The sequence below is a fragment of the Anopheles coluzzii genome, chromosome 3, assembly GCF_943734685.1.
Source record: "Anopheles coluzzii chromosome 3, AcolN3, whole genome shotgun sequence".
In the NCBI taxonomy this organism is placed as follows: Eukaryota; Metazoa; Arthropoda; class Insecta; order Diptera; family Culicidae; genus Anopheles; species Anopheles coluzzii.
Genome location: NC_064671.1, coordinates 22,347,620 through 22,366,746, shown reverse-complemented (window position 1 = coordinate 22,366,746; position 19,127 = coordinate 22,347,620). Strand labels below are relative to the sequence as shown.

The 19,127-nt window shown below is 49.2% G+C and overlaps 5 protein-coding genes across 6 annotated transcripts in view; 3 read left to right on the top strand and 2 right to left on the bottom strand.

Annotated features, from left to right (window-relative positions):
- LOC120954768 (probable nuclear hormone receptor HR3) overlaps positions 1 to 19,127 on the bottom strand; it is a 509,904-nt gene that overhangs the window by 441,104 nt on the left and 49,673 nt on the right. The window lies entirely within an intron of this gene.
- Positions 662 to 1,663, top strand: LOC120954688 (uncharacterized). Its single transcript, XM_040374835.2, has 2 exons — positions 662 to 923; positions 997 to 1,663. The coding sequence occupies exons 1-2, from the start codon at positions 774 to 776 to the stop codon at positions 1,258 to 1,260; spliced, it is 414 nt and encodes a 137-aa protein (XP_040230769.1). The 5' UTR covers positions 662 to 773; the 3' UTR covers positions 1,261 to 1,663.
- On the top strand, positions 1,773 to 6,475 carry LOC120954687 (uncharacterized). The gene is made up of 6 exons (XM_049610209.1): positions 1,773 to 2,045; positions 2,111 to 2,255; positions 2,322 to 2,988; positions 3,066 to 3,262; positions 3,324 to 3,489; positions 3,565 to 6,475. The coding sequence occupies exons 1-6, from the start codon at positions 2,020 to 2,022 to the stop codon at positions 3,750 to 3,752; spliced, it is 1,389 nt and encodes a 462-aa protein (XP_049466166.1). The 5' UTR covers positions 1,773 to 2,019; the 3' UTR covers positions 3,753 to 6,475.
- On the bottom strand, positions 5,435 to 18,770 carry LOC120954686 (dnaJ homolog subfamily C member 7). 2 transcript variants are annotated; one of them, XM_040374832.2, is made up of 4 exons: positions 18,230 to 18,770; positions 8,065 to 8,315; positions 6,928 to 7,977; positions 5,435 to 6,848 (listed from the first exon to the last, which is right to left on the bottom strand). In XM_040374832.2, the coding sequence occupies exons 1-4, from the start codon at positions 18,421 to 18,423 to the stop codon at positions 6,730 to 6,732; spliced, it is 1,614 nt and encodes a 537-aa protein (XP_040230766.1). In that variant the 5' UTR covers positions 18,424 to 18,770; the 3' UTR covers positions 5,435 to 6,729. The 2 variants fall into 2 exon arrangements, with proteins under 2 accessions (XP_040230766.1, XP_040230767.1); XM_040374833.2 differs by lacking the exon at positions 18,230 to 18,770 and adding an exon at positions 8,844 to 9,117.
- LOC120954685 (uncharacterized) lies at positions 10,818 to 17,359 on the top strand. The gene is made up of 3 exons (XM_040374830.2): positions 10,818 to 11,415; positions 12,125 to 13,174; positions 13,251 to 17,359. Exons 2-3 carry the CDS (start codon positions 12,157 to 12,159, stop codon positions 17,021 to 17,023), a joined length of 4,791 nt encoding a protein of 1,596 aa, XP_040230764.2. The 5' UTR covers positions 10,818 to 11,415; positions 12,125 to 12,156; the 3' UTR covers positions 17,024 to 17,359.

Below are 19,127 nucleotides of genomic sequence, written 5' to 3'. Positions count from 1 at the left end.
GCCATCATCGACGTCCTTGCGCTCGGCAGAGAAAGGATAACGAAGAAACGAATATCTGGTGTGTCCTATATCTATTCCGTGCTGAGGAAAGTATTCGGCGTAGGAAAACGATGGTGTGTATCTAGGGTGTTTGTGGCCACGTCAGGGTGATTGTCACCATGTGGTACGTGATGGTGATGTAATTGATGCCTAAGGTCAATCCTGGAGCCGTACATCATCTCTCTAGGGAGCTCTGCGAACACAGAGACTATGAATGCACTTACGGATGCATAATCAGAAAGAGAGAAATGTCGAATGTTTCCAAATGCACAGATGTGGCTGATGTTGATACATACGAGATATGGGATAAGTAATGAGAGACATATTTGTGGATTTATGGATAGTATGAACAGCAGACGTTGCGATTCCTTGGATTTAGTTTTTGCGAGCAATTTGCCATGTTATTGAAGATGTCAGAAGGAGACATGTCCAAATTACGACAATATCCTAATGTACTGTATTTTGTTGAGAAAGGGACCTAAGGAATTAAAAGCATCTTCGAGGAAGAATTAAGTCCATAGCGTAGGCTCATCAGAAGATTAAAAACTTCAACTCCAACAGAATGTACAAAGATCTCCACCGATTCCCAAAAACGCATCGTAGCAACCTGCTCATTGCTTTTTGCTTAGCAACCTCTTCAGTCGGGTGTCTCCATTCGGTGAGGAAGCGTCCACAGAAGCAGCCGTCGTACATAGTGGACTTCTGGCACGTACCAACTAATCAACCCATCCAGAATGTCCCGCTGCAAACCACCGAAACCGGTGTCCTTTCCCACACCGATACGCTACGAATGGAGCAAGGCGTACCTGGCCCGACCGAAGGATAACCTAATCGCCCATCCGGACAGCTTGCTGAAGCATCCGTTCCGGCCATCGTTCGAGAAGGTAAGCTTTTGAGGAAAGAATTGGTTTTGCGCAAAGGAGTGTATTTACTTTCTAAAAACTCACACAAACACAGCATGGTGATCCAACCATGGACTGTCTGCTCGACTGGTCGTACGCGAGAATTTGGCACTCGGAGGCGGAAGCGTTTCGCCTGAACCGGACGTTTACGGAAAAGCCGGCACCGAAGAAGAAGTTTCCGATCTACGCGAACCGTAAAGCGCCACTGGTGGAGGTGAGCAAGGAACGGTTCAACATGAGACGGTTCCAGAATGTGCCGGCCAAGGTGGAAACACGGCGTACCGCAGCAGCTCCATTGCGCCCGTTGTGTACTTTTTGAAGGGTGAAAATTGGTCGTTGGGATTTGTTTATTCCACGAAACTAAATTTCCCACACTATTTCGTCTGGTTGTGCAAAATCTAGTGTGTGTCACTGTAAAATCTCGTGCGTGAATATCTCCCCCTCCAATCGCGAACAGAGCATTCTCTCGCACTGTTTCTCTCTCAAAGCATTCCTCCCCATTTTACGTTCACAAATTCTCTCCAGTTTCCAGTAAACATGTGCGTTCGAATTGTTGCGAGCGAGTGACAAAGCAAGCGCTACTGCCAGCTGTCAAACGTCCTTCGCCGAACATATCCTTCCAACGTGCGTGTTGTACAAAAAGAAGCAGAAAGAGATGGCAAATGTTGGAGAGCATGCGAAATAATAAAAAAAAGAAACTGGTAAAAAGAAGGGAACACTTACATCAAAAACACCTTTCTTCGCTGCGTGTCGGTGTCACAGGCTCGAGGAGTTTTGTGTTTTTGTGTGCATAATTTTCCACCAACCTCCCAACCAATCAACGATGACTAAACTGTAGGGAAAACTGATTTAGTTTGTCGCTTTTAGCGCTTTAGTTTGTTAAGGAAATAGGCCATCCTCAGCTGTGTTTGTTAGAAACCAAAAAATCTGAATTTGCTCCAGGATTTTTTGAGTTCTGTCGAGTCCTACCATCAGCCACATAGGTTTTTTCGATTACGTACCAGTGTTTTTCCCCCGTTGTACCTTGACTCCTCCATCCCCGAGTGGTGCCGTGTTGTGTGTCGTCACCTGCTTCCGGATGGCAAAGTTACGAAGCATCTTCAAGTAAGGATTTCTCGATTGTTGTTCCAAAACCTCAAAGCGGCTCATAAGTTCCATCTCTTTTGCAGAAAACACCTGATCCCTAATCTGGAGCGCAAATGTCGCCTGTGCCTGTCGGATAAGGAAATCGTACAGTCGATCTTCCAGTCGGACAACAGCAAGGAAACAACCGACACGCTAGTGGAGAAGATCTTCGAATGTACCGCAATCATGGTAGGCGTTGCGACGACAACTTGATGTGTTTATGTGATGTTTGCGTATGCTTTTCCTTATTGTTAGCTCTCCAAGGACTACGACTACCCCTCCCCTATCTGCGAGGACTGTGCACTAAAGCTGGACGAGTTCTTGCTATTTCGCACGAAATGCTTGCGAAGCAACGAGATCTACCGATTCAATCGACTACACAAGCAGCGGCTTCTGTTTACCAGGAAACCGGTCACGGCAGAGGACAGTGGTGGAATACCTTGTGAAAAGCTGGATAGTGAGTCTACTGCATCAACAGACGAGCCGGATGTTACTGGTGGCGTTGGTGGTGATGTGTATCCCAACGAGGCAATTACTATCCCTTTGCCCTACTCAGTTCCTGCCGTGGTTATTGCCGAGGCGAGTGGATCGAGCAGCTCAGACAGTCGGACAGTTATCGAGCAGGAACGATGTACTGCCGAAGGTGATCCGGAACAGGATCACAGTTCGATCGTGACGCTAACGTTGCAAAACGGAGAGGAAGAAGTTACGGAAAGTCCCTCAATACAACATCAACAGCATCAGCAACAAGAGAATGACGTGGGATGTAACGGGAACCATCAAGGATCGTCCTCGTCCGGATTGGACGAACCAGAGGATGAGGAGATCCCGCGTTGGAAGAAGCCACCGGATCCGGATGATAGTGAAAGCACCGGACGGTTATCTCCCGCGCCCGTAGTACTTCTCGTGGATGAAACGGACAGTATGATGAGATATTCTATGTTTAAAAAGCTCGCAAGAAGTTAGTACCTACTCAGAAATCTATTCTATTCCAAACAGCTACCATAAGTGAGGCTGAAGATGTTGAGGAAGTGATAATACTACCTGCCGAGCTGCTGGACCCTTCCCCGACGGCAGGTGACGAACTGGAACGGGTGGAGATGATCGGAGACGTAAAGTTCCCGATCGAAACGATTGAGCAGCTCGACCAGCTGGAACGATTAGTTCGAACGTGCGATACGGCGAGGGAGCGCTATGTAAGATCTTCAGTATCTCCTATTTTCGACCTTCGACCTCGCTGACCTTTCACCTTCCCAGATCACTCTGCTGCGACGGCTGAAAACACACGATACCTCGCTCAGTGACACATATCAACGGTTGTTTGCGGACCGGCTGCTGATCCACTACAACTACGATGGCATCTCGCCTAAGTACAACAAACGACCACTGAAAACGTTGCTACTGTTCACGGAATGTATGGCTGGTAAGTGGTCGAAATTGGGACGAAATGATTTTGATGAAGTCGCTAATGTTGCTGTTCGCCTGGGACGTGTTCTAGTGGCCTGGGAGGACCATATGGATGCCGGTAGGGTTAGGGAGGCTGTAATTGAGGCTGTGAAAAAATCCCATAATCGCTACAATCAGTACAACCATCGGAAGGTAAGGATCATTGGTCTGTTTGTTTGTAGATGGTTCTTTTATACTAATTTTTCTTCATATTCCCATTATCTAATGTCTTTCGTCTAGCGTGCCAGGTGAGATAGAATCTTAGTAAATCCTTCAAGAATTGCTTTTAATTCTTCCCCTTTTCCTCTAATTTCGATTAATTATAAAGCTACGAATGGTTATAGCTGAAGATACCCCACTAAGTAGCGGTTCAAGTGAGGGAGCAGATGAATCCACATACTGCCAGCGAAGAAGCCGCATTAGTTAAACGTTTTATCAAAACACTCCCCAATTCCCCTGAGGGGAGGTTTGTTTTCACTACAACATTCACTACGACACAATTTTCTATGACACAATACACAGAATCGTACGGTTATTAGAACGAATAGCTAGAAAATTGCTACCAATAAGCATGGTTGACTGTTGAGACACAGAGCATAATAGTAGTAGTAGTAGCATAGAGAGTAATAACATAGACGTAAAGAGTGAGTACGCACATCGTGTATTTAGAGCGAATCGAACCAACTACACCGCGCAATTTGCAATTACTAGTATTACAATGATTGTAGTAGTCTCTATTTAGCAAAAACCTTCACTAGTGGACTAGTGCGTGATATACTTAGGCAACAAAAATAAACGACACTACTGACTGTAGGAGCTGAGTAGACAGACAGACAGTGACGGTAGCAGCTCGGATTTAAGCAGCAACGTGTTCTTAGAGAAATTTAAAACAAACCCCAGTGATAGTTATGTGAAGCAACAAACAAACGTACAATGTACTAACGTCCTGCGAACGGAAACAGCGCTTCACTTTTATGGCAGCCATTAGCAGTAGTAGTAGTAGTAGTAGTAGTAGAAGTAGTAGCGAGAGCAATACCAGTTAGAAATTATGTCAGTGTACACGTCAGTATCACATCTTTTCACGCCGTTTTATCAGTTGCTGATGAGTGCGTACTTTTGTTAAAAGTGTTCATAAACTTTTGTACCTTTACATAAGGCCTGCGTGCGTATGTGTATGGCGACTGTGAGATGCCATTTTTGAACCATTTTATTGTGTGTATGTGTATGTCTAGATAGAGTGATGTCATGATGAAAGGGGACCAGTATAGGACACGATCCCCCGCTCCCGTCTCCCATCTCCCAGCCCTTATGCTCCACTAAAACTCAAATTAACTTGGGCACTGTTTGCAATTTTAGCCTATTTTAAAGTTTCAAAAAGAACGAGCAATATCTGAATAAGCGGCCGTTCCTGCTGAATAAACAAAACAAATTTAACAACGTTTAACAATAATGATAACATGATAAAGCACACTGTGAGTGAGCATAAATAACAACAGCAGCAAGAACAAACATACAGCTGTGCACTTACATATAGCGTCCTTATCAAATCAAGCAATATTGCACTTGCAATCGAATGCAACTGAGAAATCGAGCTGTAGGGACATGGAGCGAGCCACATTTTCACGAATTTATATTTTCATGTTTTCACGCGTGCACAAACGTAAAGCTACAGGAGAGGGGTTTACTTTTAAAATGATTATCGTACTATCATGAGAACGGATTTCTCTCTATCTCTCTCTCTCTCTTTCTTTTGTTATAATGTAAAGGAAAAGCAAACTAATACTGTGAGAAAGATAGCAACACTACAAGGGAATAAAGTGCAATACAATCTTCCACATAACGTTACACACACACACAACTTACGCCGTTGGTGGCATCGTTTCGTTTCTTTCAAATACCGCTCCACGGGGACACATCACCAATTGAGATTTTGTGTTCTTTTTAACGTTTAATTTCACCTGTAATTCTGTGTATGCGTTAGTTCTGTTGCTTCCCCTAACATCGGATTACATTGTATCATCATTGATTCTGTTTTATGTATTGTTACTGTTTATACGAACTTTCCGGCTTTCCCTCACGCAGGCGTAGATGGATAAGACTGTAAGGTTGTAGTTGCTTTTCGGGACACAATTTTTGTTTAAAAAGCATTTCAGTAAATTGATTCAAATCCAAAAAAGAGAAAACGAACAAGTTTTGCTGCTAACGTGCAAGACCTCTCTATCAGGGACGGCGTATTGTAAAAAAATGTGTGGTAAATGGCTAGCCGTATTTCTAATATCAACAGAGTGGAAAATTATTCACACAGTTTCTCTAAAGGGACCTTCAAAAAACCCCAACTACGTACCGGGTAGCGCGGGTTACAGAGAAAGCGAGTAGAATGTAACAACGTTCACACTTGATCTCAAAATTTTAAAAAAATTGAAAATTTACCACTTTTTACGCTCATTCATTTCGTTTTCATAAATTAAGTTCATAGTTACAATCACCGAAGCAGTGCAGCACTACAGGTTCGTTCAGAGGTAACAAACCGTAGCAATGCAGGGGTAGCAAACAACTACAACGACTTTATAGCGTGTTACGGTTACTGCTGGTTACATTCACTTATTGTTGGTTGCATTACTGTAGTACAAAAGTGATGATCGGGGCAAAGGAATTCACAAACAGAGTAACAAAAGTGATTTAAAAAAAAAAGGTCATCCACGCACTTTGCGGAGAGGACGAGTACGAGCTAATTACAGTAGTTTGAGTTAGAAACGGATCTCCCACGGTCATATACTTTACTACCTTGTTTTTTTGTTTTGTTTTGTTTTGCTATGCTTTTTCACCTTAACGAAGAAGGAAGTGTGCTCACTCACCACCGTTCGCTCTCTCTTTCTCTCTTTTTGCCCTCCATTCTAAAGAGCTTACCACTGTGCAAGCAAAAGTGTCGCAAAACACAAGCGCTACGCCAAACAGCGGTACGCGTCCTTGTCCTTCTCTGCCTTGTGCGTTCCGCATACCTTACAACGGAATACGGACGGGGAGAGGTGGGTGAAGGGGCACAGACCACAGACAGTAGGGGGTAGTAGTACATGTGTCGTTTCTTCACGGTTGATTACAATATGCGCTTAAACATCTAAGTATCTGCTGCACTCACACACACCTCACCTTCCTTCACATAAATCATGCGCACGAGAGCTGGCAAGCAGCAGCAGCAGCAGCGTCACGCGGTATGTAATTAACCGAAATGGAACGAAAAGTTGGAACTATTGCCACCGCCGCCGCCCTGGAAGCCACCGAACCCGTAGTCGGACGGGAAGAAGAACTGTCGATAGATTTGCTGCGGATCAATGTCGGCTGGAAAAGGTGCAAAGAAAAATAGTTCAAATTAAGCTTCGCCGTCTCTAGCTGGTTTACGCATATCTGCTTCGTTTACCGCTGTGGTTCATCTCCTCCAGATCCTGGCCACTGTCGTAGCGCGATTTCTTCACCGGATCGGACAGTATCGTGTACGCTTCGCCGAGCTCCTTAAACTTGCGCTCCTGCTCCTTCTTCTCCTCGTCCGTCGCGTTCGCGTGCCGGTCGGGATGGTGCACGAGCGCCCGCTTGCGGTACGCCTTCTTAATCTCATCCTCCGACGCCTGCTTCGTGACGCCCAGTATTTTGTAGTAGTCCTTGCGCTTCGACTTCTTCAGCTGGAACTTGGCGTCGCGCAGCAAATTCTTCACCTCCGGCGAACGGTCCGACTTGAGCGCCTTTTCGTAATCCTTCACCGCTTCCTCGTAGTTTTCCATGTTGTAGTACAGCTTGGCACGCTGCAGCAGCGCCTTCATGTACTTCTCGTTCAGCGCCAGCGCACTGGAACAGTCCGCAATCGCTTCGCGCAGGTTGCCGAGCTTCGAGTTCACCAGCGCCCGGTTGTAGTACAGCTTGCTGTTGATGTCCTTGTTCTGGGGATCGAGCTCGAGCGCCTCCGTGTACGTTGCCAGCGCGTCCCGGTACTTGCCCGACTTCCACAGCTCGTTACCCGATTCCTTCTTTTCCTTCAGTTGTTTCGCTTTCTGCCTCATCGCCTTCGCCTTCTTGTGGTCCGGGTCGAGCATCAGCGCACGCTCGAAGTGCAGCAGGCCCTTCTCCAGGTTGTCGCTGTAGTACAGCGTCAGCCCGCGCACGTAGATCGCGTCCGCGTTCGTGCTGTGCGTCTGCATGATCGAGATCGCAATGTTGCACGCCTCCTCGAAGCGCTCCAGCATCGCGAGACACTCCGCCTTCAGCAGCTTGTTCTGTATGCTGCCCGGTGCAATCTTGATTGCGTTATCGCAATGGTACAGACAGGTGCGATAGTCCTTCTTATCGTAGCAGGCGGCCGCCTTCTCGTTCAGATCGCGCAGCTGCTTCAGGCTGGCAATCTCCTCCCGCAGTGCCGTGTTCGAGGGGTCCAGCGTGAGAAACTTGCGAATCGCTTGCTCCGTACCGATGACATCGCCTGGAAGGGAAGGGGAAATGGGAAAAATCAACAATTGAAGCCAAAACATGATTTTCACCCATTAAAGGGCATCGCAGCGCTACTTACCGAGCATCAGGGAACATTTGGCCATACGGACGTATCCCTTCTCGTACTTCTCGTCGATCGTGATGGCCGTCTTCACATCGTTCAGGGCGGACCGATAGTCGCCGAGCATCATGTAGCAGGCGGAACGGTTGCCATAGTAGGCGGCCGTACCCGGGCTCAGGTGAATCGCTTCCGAGTAGAGATGCAGTGCCGCCTCGTACCGTTTCAGCTTGTACTCATCGTTTCCGGAGTTTTTCTTCTCCTCTGCCAGCCTGTCGGAAAATAGGGGGAAGCGAAATCGAGAAAACAAAATGTAACTCTATTAGTACGGTTCGTTCTACACCTTTCGCTAAAGGTCACACCTGGGGTGGTGGGGTAAACGTAACGTAGCATTTTTTTCTTTTTTTTGCTTTGCTTTAGCGACTGTGCAATCGAACTCAGAAGCTCAGTTATAAATATTCACCGTGAACGGTGAAGTACACAATGAGGTGAGTGAGGTAGGCTGTAAGGGTTACGGGGTAGGTTGGAGGAAACGATGGAGCTCGCTACTCCCCCCGCGACCTAGGTGTAAGGAGGTGACGGGTGACGCAAATTTGACTAGAAGGGAGGGGGGGGGGCAATCGTAATCGAATGATATTCGCGACACTGCCCCTTTACTGCCCCATACATTAAAAAAGAGGTGCTATAATTAAAACACCCTTTACTACTGTGCACGACGACTGAAACTGAAAAAAATGCACTTTGGACAATATTTTATTCGACGTAATAACACACACACACACACACACACACACACACACCTTTCGATTGCCACCACTTCCTCCATTGTGAAGCACTCAGCAGCACGATGTTGTAGGGATAGCTTTGCTGGTATTCACTTGCGAAATGGGCTCGCACGCACTGTACACCGTATCCGTCCTGGCCCGGTGGAAATTGTTTGCCAACGAAAACAACTTTTCTTCCCTGTTCCGTTACTGCAAGAAAGGAAATTGTTTCCAAATAGCAACCAATCTCTCACCCCCACGAGCTCGCACCAAGGGCACAAAGTGAGCGAAAGCCAGGTCGGTGCAGGGCGTTACTGGATGAAGGCTACTTAACGTGGGCGAAGCACGAGCACTCGAGTTGACAGTTGTGCGTACAGTTGAACCGTGAAGTAGGTACTAGGAGTACGGGTGGTTCTCGAAATATGGCAAATGCCGTCAGGCGATTAAAATGTAACCGCGCGGCTACATGATGTGAAACATACAGCGAAATCAAGGATAATGTATTTAGAAGGTTGATTTTTATCGCTTTTGCTGGGCGACATTGTGGGGGACATCTGTCACTCTCTGCATACAAATTTCATTACCCCGCACCAGCCCTCCCCGATTTTTATACCGGAGCCCCCGGAAGAGAAATGTCAAGTCGAGAAATGTCATTTTGCTCTAAACAATTTAACCTTGTCATTTATTACACCTTGAGCGAAATGAACTATTTGACAGGCGAAATATCTGACGGATAAAGCATCACAGCAACCAGCTGATGTGCAATGTAAACAAATAACGTGCAAAAAAACGTAACTAAATCCATTGAACAACTTCAATATCCAGTACTTCGTCAATTTTTAGTCAACAGTTCACAATTTCTTCCAATTAGGGAATGTTCTGCTTAAGAAGATATTATTTTTAAGTGAATTTCGAAAGCGGATGTTGTGTCTCCCCCAACCCTTTTGCTGTACCTGTCAGATATTTCGCCTGTCAAATAGTTCATTTCGCTGTATATTTCACCTCATGTAGCCGCGCGGTAATACATTTTTACAACAGAACTCATTGGGAATTATTCGAAAAATATTATTTCTTCGAAAATTCTTGATGTTAACTTGGCTACGGTCTGTCCTCGACATAGGAGACACGCGTTTTTGTAAAATTGACAATTCATTTATAAAATTGAAAGAATTTGATCTAATAATTGTAAAATGCATAAATTATAAGATTAAATTGCTTTTCGTCTAAAATTTTAAAACCTCACAAAAAACAACAACATGTAAATATTCTGTAAAAATCGTGTTTTGTAAATGATGTTGTACAGTCAGAATTGAATATTTGAAAGCTTTTTAGTTGTCATGCTTTTTAGTTGAACGCTCGATAGTTGGCTGATGTTTTACTTAAAAAGCATGCGTTTGTATGGAAAAATCCAGTTTTTGAAAAAATCACAAAAAATCTCATGGCCTGCCGTCAAATTCAGATGTTTTTTTGTATGAAAAAACGTACCAACTAAAAAGCACATATTCAATAGTTGACAGGGAATCAAAGTTCAACCAGTGAGTTCGAACAGTATATAAACGAATTGAATTAAATTCAACTCATCCATTTCAAAAGTGCATTTGGAGTTTAAAAAAGTGATAATCGAGTTAGGAAGATGTGTTGGGTACTCATAAATCACATACAGTAGAACGTCGACTATTCAGTCAGCTCAGGACAGGATAATCCGCCCCCGGATAATCGTAACTAGCGAATAGACTGTTTACAATTATAGTAAAAGGTGTTCAAAAATTATGTTGTTTCAGTTCTCTTAAACAACGCCCTCAAATCAGCAAATTTACCATATTTTATAATGATGTTTTCACAAGCATGACGTTTTCGATACAAAAATCATAAAATTTACTAGTTATATTAACAGTGAATTTTAACCAATCGAATCATTCCCAGTAGAATATTTTTTAATAATTGACTTTAGTTGTAATAATTCTCCTAGAACAAAAATGAAATTCGAAAAGCAATAGCTAGGTGCACTTTTTTCACATTACTGTTTAAGTCACGTACACGTTTAAGTCGTCCACCTGTTAATCCACCCCCGTTCACGCGAAGTTCTACTATGTTAAGCGCTATTTTAATTTGAAAATAAAAAAAATAAACCGCTCAACAAATATTTTATGTTTGCATGAACCATGAATGACCCAACCTTTTCGCCATATTGCTCACGGGTTCATAGTGATGGTCCACGGGATCGGAACTTTAGCTCCGCTCCAACCTTCAGCACCCAATCCGGCCCGCTTGCGAGCTGTCAAACCGAAGGGTAACAAAAAAAAAACCTGCCCAATTTTTCTCTACCAATCTTTGCAATTGTTTTCAATTAGTTAACACAGTTTATTTTCTTACTTTTATACACTGAACGGTGTAACGAATAACTAAAGTGTGCGGGTGAAATGTAAACAAAGAAGTGTGTCCGAAGAGTAGCCCACAGCACCTCATTTTGATTCTCCAGTTGCCGCTAGCCAGAAGACCCGTGTGTGTATGGCGAGGGGCCTTGATACGATGGATGCCCAAAAGGAGGAATAAAAGTGAAGTGAAATTTGTGACCATTGCTCGAGGCTGCGGCAATACCCCTTTGCATGTAAGCATCTTAGTGTTGCCGGTTAGCAAAAAAAAAATCCAGATATGTATAGTAACCAAACGCACCCGGCCCACGGCTGAATACGAGCGAATCGAACGGTGGAACAAATGTAAAAGCGATTATTTTCTAAAATGGCGCATTGAACGTGTTAAATTCATCGCCCATCGGCCGATGCGAACCTCGAACCAACCACATTCCATCACCCCCAGTCCCACCTCTCCCCCACCGCTGTGTACGCAAATCAGCTGTTTGCACCCCCGCAGGAGTTTTGTTTTGATGTCGGACAATTATTGAATAACCTCAATTTTGCTAGCCATAACCTAAGTTTGTGCTACCAAACAAATCGGCCTCCGTTGGTTGGCTGTGCTCTCTCAGCCTCCTCCGTGTGTGTACCGAGGCGAGCACCCATTCATGCGACCACCGACATCGACTTGACAGCGCTCGCGCCCTCTGGTGGCAGACAAGCGTACTGGCGCTCTGCTTTATCTCCCACGAAGCACGCGTACATGTGTGTGTGTGGCTGTGGGAATGTGTATGTGTTCAGCTAAGTGCCGAAGCTAAAAAGAGCTGTCATTTCTCGATGCGCGATGGAAAGCGGTAAAGCAAATTGCAAATACTTTCGCCTTCGTTGTCGTCGTTCTTGTGCCGTGTCTCATATTTCAAGAGCAAATTTTCGGTTGATACTAATCGTGTGTCCCTTCTCCTACAGTGGGGTAACCGTGGCGTAGCGTGCCCGCAGTCATGAACCACAACAACCCATTGCCTCCGCTTTGGCAAGTGGCAACTACTACCGGCGGACACCAGCCGCGAATGAACAGCAGTGCCGGCAGCGGCACGAGCAAACTCACCGCCGGAAGCATTTCCTCTGTGAAGTACGTGTCCAATGCACGGCCTACCATGAAAATCATCAACATCCCCAACCAGCAGCAAGCGTCGATGACGGCCAACAGCGATGGGACGCTGCTTTACGGCACGTCCATCGGAGGAGCCGGTTCGTACCTGACAGTGACGAACGAGCAGCGGCAAATGCAGCCGGCGCCACAGGTACGCCGACCGGTGACAACCACCACCACCACCACCCATGCGGCACTGCTGAACGAATCCATCCTGCTGCAAACGCCGGACGGCCGGGAATACCTCGTGGACGAACGGTCGATACAGAACATCGATCAGATACCGCCGGAAAACTTGATCTACATGACCGCTTCCGAAGCGCTGTCGGTGGTCGATGCCGATGACGTCGGCCAGCTCGCGATCGTGGACGAAAGTCAGCTCGCGCTGCACGATTACGTGGTGCCGGCGGAGGCGGCGATCGATCAAACACAGCACCAAGTACAAGACCAGCCCGCCACCTCCGCCGAGGCACAACAGTACGCGGAAGAGTGCGAGGTGACGGAGGAAGTGATTACGGACGATTGGGTGCAGCCGCAGGGCGAAGAGTGCGTGCAGGTGACGGTCGACCAGCTCGGCGTGAGTGCGGTCGTGGTGCAGGAGGAGGACGACATTTCCGTCCCGCTCGACCAGGACCAGTACACGCTGTCGCGCCCGTATCCGTGCGATTTCTGCAGCCGGCGGTTCCGCAAGAAGAGCAGCCTGCAGAACCATCTGATGGCGCACTCGAACGATCGGCCGCACTGTTGCAACCTGTGCGGGGCACAGTACAGCCACCGGGCGGATCTGATCAACCATCTGAAGCAGCACGCGTACTCCGTGGCGGAGCAGGACGAGCTGGCGCTGCGCAGTGACCAGGAAGCGGAATGTATGTTATTTTTTATCACGTTTTGTTAATTTTCCGTGAGCTCACTTTTGTGTCGTTTCCCTTCTTTTGCTTTCAGATGATCTGCCCGATCTGGGGCACTCATCCTCCGGCGGTGGTGGCCATAGCATGAAGCATCGTTTGCGGCATTCGAGCGATGACGAAGACATGTACATCCAGAACTCGATGGTGAGCTACAACTCGCAACCACCGATGCAGCTGATTTCCACCACGCATTACGGTGCTTCGTCCTCGTCGACGATCGGCTCTTCCTCGTACGCGCATGACGTACCGATGGAGCAGTCGCCTTACCTCGAGAGCGTTCCACCCGTGCTGGAGCAAAAGTACACGCTCGGCAAAATGGATCCGAGCGGACCTGCAACACTTTCCAACACCACCGGCAAACGTACGCCGCGGAAAAAGCAATCCCAATCCACCCAGGATACGCGAACGGCACGGACAAAGCCAGTGTTTGCCTCGAAAGTCGGCAGTCGGCAGATTAAAAAGGAACCCCTGGAGCATGGGGAAGGTGGTAACGCCATATCATCGCCACCTTCCACGAGGACGGTCGCAGCGGACTGGCGCAAACCGTTCGTCTGTCAGCAGTGTGGCGCATCGTTCGCGCGAGAGAAAGCGCTCCTTTCGCACGCCCGCACCCATGCCGGCAGCACGCGCTACGATTGCGCACTGTGCAATGCGCATTTTTGGGAGCAGTCGCTGCTGCGGGATCACGTGCAGCGAGCGCACCAGGCGCAGGAAGCTTGGGTGGCCGACCACGAGCCTTACGGCAGTGCGCACGGAGCGATAGAGCTGCCGGTGGTGACCACCACCACCACCAAGCAGTACAATTGTGATAGCTGCAGTGCAGTTTTCTTCCAGCTGGACCATCTACTGAACCATACGCACCACGTGCACGGCACCTTCGAGCAGCAGCAGCAATCGAGCTCTAACCGTAGTGTGCTGGTAAAGCAGGAACTGCTGCAAACCTCTAGCAAAGTGGAGCTGGAAAGTGACCGTGAAGCGGAAGCCACCGACCAGGAAGCGGTCGAGGAGGACGAGGAAGAGGAGTGCGAAGAATACGACAATCTCGAGTACACGATCGAACACTACGAGCAGCAGGCGCCGCCGACGACGCAGCGTTCGAACGAACCCGACCAGTCCGCGCTGACGTGTCGCGATTGTGGGGAGTCGTTCGACTGCGCGATGGATTTGCTCGACCACAGTGAGGTGCACGGTGGTGGCGCCGCCCAGTACGAACCGCTCGAGTGTCAGCTGTGCGGGGAGAAGTTCCCGGACGAGGCCAACATCAAGCAGCACGTGCAGGACCGGCACCGGGACGAGCTGACCGCAACGTCGTGCGCGATCTGCGGCAAGCGCTGCAAAAGCCAAACCACGCTGATGAAGCACGCGTGGGACCATTCGCGCGAGCGGGCCCACTCCTGCTCGAAGTGTGGCAAAACGTTCCATCACATGACGCGGCTGAAGCGGCACATGGACTCGCACCGCAATAAGGCCGTGCGGTGTGAGGTGTGCAAGGAAGAGTTCCCGGACGGCCGGACCCTGATGAACCATCGCCATTCGCACACGAAATCGAACGAGTATCCGTGCCACGAGTGTGGCAAAACGTTCGGTTCGCGCTCGTCGCAGCAGATCCACATGCGCATCCACACGGGGGAGCGGCCGTACGCGTGCCGGTTCTGCTGGAAAGCGTTCGCCGACGGGGGCACACTGCGCAAGCACGAGCGCATCCACACGGGCGAGAAACCGTACGCGTGCCCCGTCTGCCCGAAAGCGTTCAATCAGCGCGTGGTGCTGCGCGAACACATCCGGGCGCATCATTCGCAGGCCGACGCGAAGCGCGGCTCGCCGGACCAGCCGTACTACTGTACGGTTTGCAGCTCACCGTTCGGCACGACCGCCGATCTGGTGCAGCATCTGATCGAGCACAGTGACACGAACACGGCGATGAAGCGCAAACCGCCCACCTTCCCGCGCAAGTACAAGCGGCGCCGGAAGCTGAAACCGCACGAGCTCGAGCGGCTGCAGAGCGGCCGGCGGAAGCAGAAATCCAAGCGCCAGATGGACAACGAGGAGGAGGAGGAGGAAGAGGAGGAGGACGATGACGATGGGAGTGGGGGTAGTGGGAATCAATTCGAGGACGGTACGACAGCGCGCACAACGGATCGCACGGTGGTGGAACGTGCGCGCGGCGATGGCAAACCAACCGGCTCCTCGTTCGTTCGCTACCATCCGGACGGGACGCGCAAAGCAAGCACGCGCGAAATGTACCTTGAGTATGACGACATGGGAGGAGGGAGCGCCACGCATGCCCCCAAGGCATCCTCGCAAGGTATGCTGGACGTCAATGGGATCAATCTGCTGAGCAATGTTGTGCTGCTGCACGGACAGCAGGAAGAGCCGTCCCACGCGCACAACAACAACCATCTGCCCGAATCTCCTCCCCGGCACATGTTCGGGGAGTTGCCCAAAGCGAAGCAGCAGCCACCGGGAAGTTCGCGCATGATTTACACCCAAAAATCAACCACAAAAGCAGCCCCAGCGTCGTCCCGCAAAACGCCATCCGCCCGGAAACGGCCCGCCGCCAAAGAGCAGCGCCCGGCGGCAGCGCCACCGCCGCCGGTGAAGCTGGAACCCGACGCGGATGATCCTGCCATCGCGATGGAAGCGTTGTTCCGCGGGCGCAAACGGAACGCTTCACTGCTGCCCGAGATCCCGCCGCACCGGATCTCGTCCGTCGGCTTCCCGCTGCTGGACGATGGCAACACGGACGACCCGATGGACGAGCCGGAGCAGCGGGCGCGCCGCAGTACCGCCTCGTTCAGCGCCTCGGAGGACGATCTGCTCAGCCAGCAGCTGCTGATGGAGATTTCGCACAAAAGCAAGTACACCGAGCGGTTCAACAGCGACACGCTGAACGATCTGGAGGAAATACTCCGCTCGCCCGTCAAGGGTGCCGGTTCGCCGGCACTGGCCAAACGTGCCACGACCGTTCCCTCCACCAGTGCTACCGGTAAGAAGCAACAGCAAAGTGCTGCTGCCGCTAAAAAGCCAACCAGCCAGCGTAAGCGAACGGCAGCACCGAAAGCAAAGGCTGCGGCGAAGGGGAAGAATAAACCTGCTGCTTCCTCCACTGCCAGTGGCGCCGGTTCCTCCAGCAGCAGGCAGCCACCACAAAAGCCAGTGGAAAAGCGGGCGGCCCGAGAACCGCCGGCAGTGTTGCGCAGTCAGCGGCTTACGCGCCGCCAGCTCGAGCGGGAGGTGAACTTTCTCAAGGAAGCGTATGACGCCGGTGAACCGGTGCACGAGGCAACGGCTGACGAGTCGGGTGGCTCATCGTCCGCGGCGGTGGTAAAGACAGAAGCGTCCGATAAACGCTCCTTGCTGGATGGCGCCGCGACCGGTGTGACTGAGGACCGACCGGACAGTTCCGAACGCTTGGCAGCGATGCTGCTCAACGATGGCCTTCCGGACGAATCGGACAACAGCAGCAGCAGCGGTGAGGGAAGTCGCCGTAGCAGTGTGATGTCCACCGCAGCGCGACAGACGCATAAGTACGGTCCGGAATCGTACGCAGAAGAATTGCAGATGATGGAAACGGCGGAGGAGGAACATGTGGTAAAGCAGGAGGATAACCAAGGGCAGAGTGAACATCACTACGAGCTGGGTGACGACGATGTGGGTGAACTGTATCTGGATGATAATGACACTACTACCTCAGCAACAACACCAGCCGCAGCCATTGGTGACGAACCGTTGCATCGATGTTCGATCTGTTGCGCCTGCTTCGATGATCGGGCACAGCTCATCTTGCACGTTCCGGTGCATATTTAGGTGTGTTAGTGAGTGTGTGTAATAAGGTGCCCTTTTGTGCATGCTAGGCATGCCGGTTTTGATGCGTTATATTGTTTTCTAACTGCCAATTTAAACCCCTCTGTACAGTGTGCATTCATAAAATAGTGCCCCCCCCCAACGAGCCGTTTTGGGTGAATGATGGGGGGAGATTAGCTTTTAAAACCTAAAGTCTCACAACTTTTTTTTGTTACGTTTTCCATCAACTTATTAAGGATCGCTTCTTAAAAAAGAATCCTACCGAAAGTATCCGCGAAAGTCGCAGTCAAAAATGAAACCGATTACTTCAGCAAATAAAATCGTTACAAGTTAAGAGAGCTCTCGGCGTGTCTCTGTGTGTTTTTGTGTACCTTTTTTCATCTAAAAATCTCGCAACAAAAACCGCAAGCAGGAAACGGTGGGCACCGCAGCACGCCTTCGCAGATAAACGCGCCCACCTCACGCGCGATAAGACGCAGCGGGAGTGAGGGTTTAATCTTATTACTCCCCAAAATAATTATCTTACTGCAACAGTTTTCATTGTTTGCAATTAAAGCAGGCAAATAGTATTACAAAAATCCAATTCGGAGGGCCACCCGGAACACCGCCGTGTCCCAGTTTGTGCAACAATGGGAAGTGTGCGGATGATACCTTCCTGCGTTAATTGTGTCTACCTCAGATGCGTAATTGTTATGCCCTCGAAACAAATGGCAAGCCGCTGTGGACCGCTGTTGTTTGTCGTAGAACATTAAACAAAGGATGGGTGCGTCGTCGTCGCCGTCGTCGGTTGGCGGGGACCGTTCGGGCTGGCGGGCAAATCGAACCGTTTGCAGTGTCGTGCGGGTGTAACACAAAAATAAATCACCCGTTCAGCTTCAGATCGTTAGAGGGATGTGTATCGCAAGTATTGATTTTGCTCTTGCTGTTCGCAATAGTTAGACGCAGACGGATACCGACAACAGGGTCAGGGCCGTTTCACATACTTTTTTTGTTGCCACGGAACCAACATAACCTCGCCCGTTGGCTGTTGGTCGTGGGAAAATTTCTCTCACTGCAACACGGGCCGACAAGAACGTCATCTCTCCCTACCGTGGAGGAGTAAATTAACCAAAAACCTAACCATACAAATGTGCCATTTTGCTACCCCATTGACGCACAAACGTATCAGACGATCGATCAGAGAAAGGGAGAGAGAGAGAGGCTACTCACATGTTAACATCGACCGGCACGAATTCGACCTCATCCGAATCCTGCTCGGAGGCGACCTCCACCGTCTCGCTGGTGTCCATCGTCGACGGTGTGCCCGCCTCCTTCGGTGCGCTCGTTTCCGGCTGATCCTCGATCATAATCACATCCTCCGACTCGGAATCGTTGCCGAGATCAATAATCGGTGTATCGGACATGTTCGCTGCACCCTCACCACCACTGCCTGCCTGCCTGCCTTGGGGCCCTTCTGTGCTGCTTCTAATGCGTACTGCGTACCACCAACAACCAGCACGGCACCGGATTTTACACTTTGATCCTGCTGCAGGCAGTGGCCCAATAGAGGGACAACAATCAATGGGAGGAGAACCCGGGGAAAACTGGACACGAACCGCACACACGAACGCACGCACGCACGCACACACACGGGGATGGGGGACTGCCTTTTTCCCACCGTTTCGTAGCGGAAAAGGGAAAATTTTTGCTACGAAAAGAGTAAATAAATAACCTCTCTCGGTGGTACACAAAAACAGCAGTAGCAGCAGCAGCAGCTGGTGCAGTACGTGCGCGAGAGAAGGTTAGGGCAAGGTGACGTTTCGTACTGCTTCACCAGCTCATTCAAACGCGCGTTTGACGTTAGGGAGCAAAATAAAACGGGGAAAATTGAGGAGTTGCTCAAAACGAAATGTTTTTTTTTTTTGACTGATGATTTGCGTGGAATCAACTAGTTAATTTAGCTAAAAATGCACTCGAGTCCAAGAGGTGCATACATTCCAGAGCACTTTGAAAAGAAGAGTTCTTATTTTTGTCTAATTCAGACTAGAAATCGAATCGAAGTATCGAACGTTTTTCCGCTATGGAACTATATCCTAGAGTCCAGTAATTGAAACTTTATACGAGAACA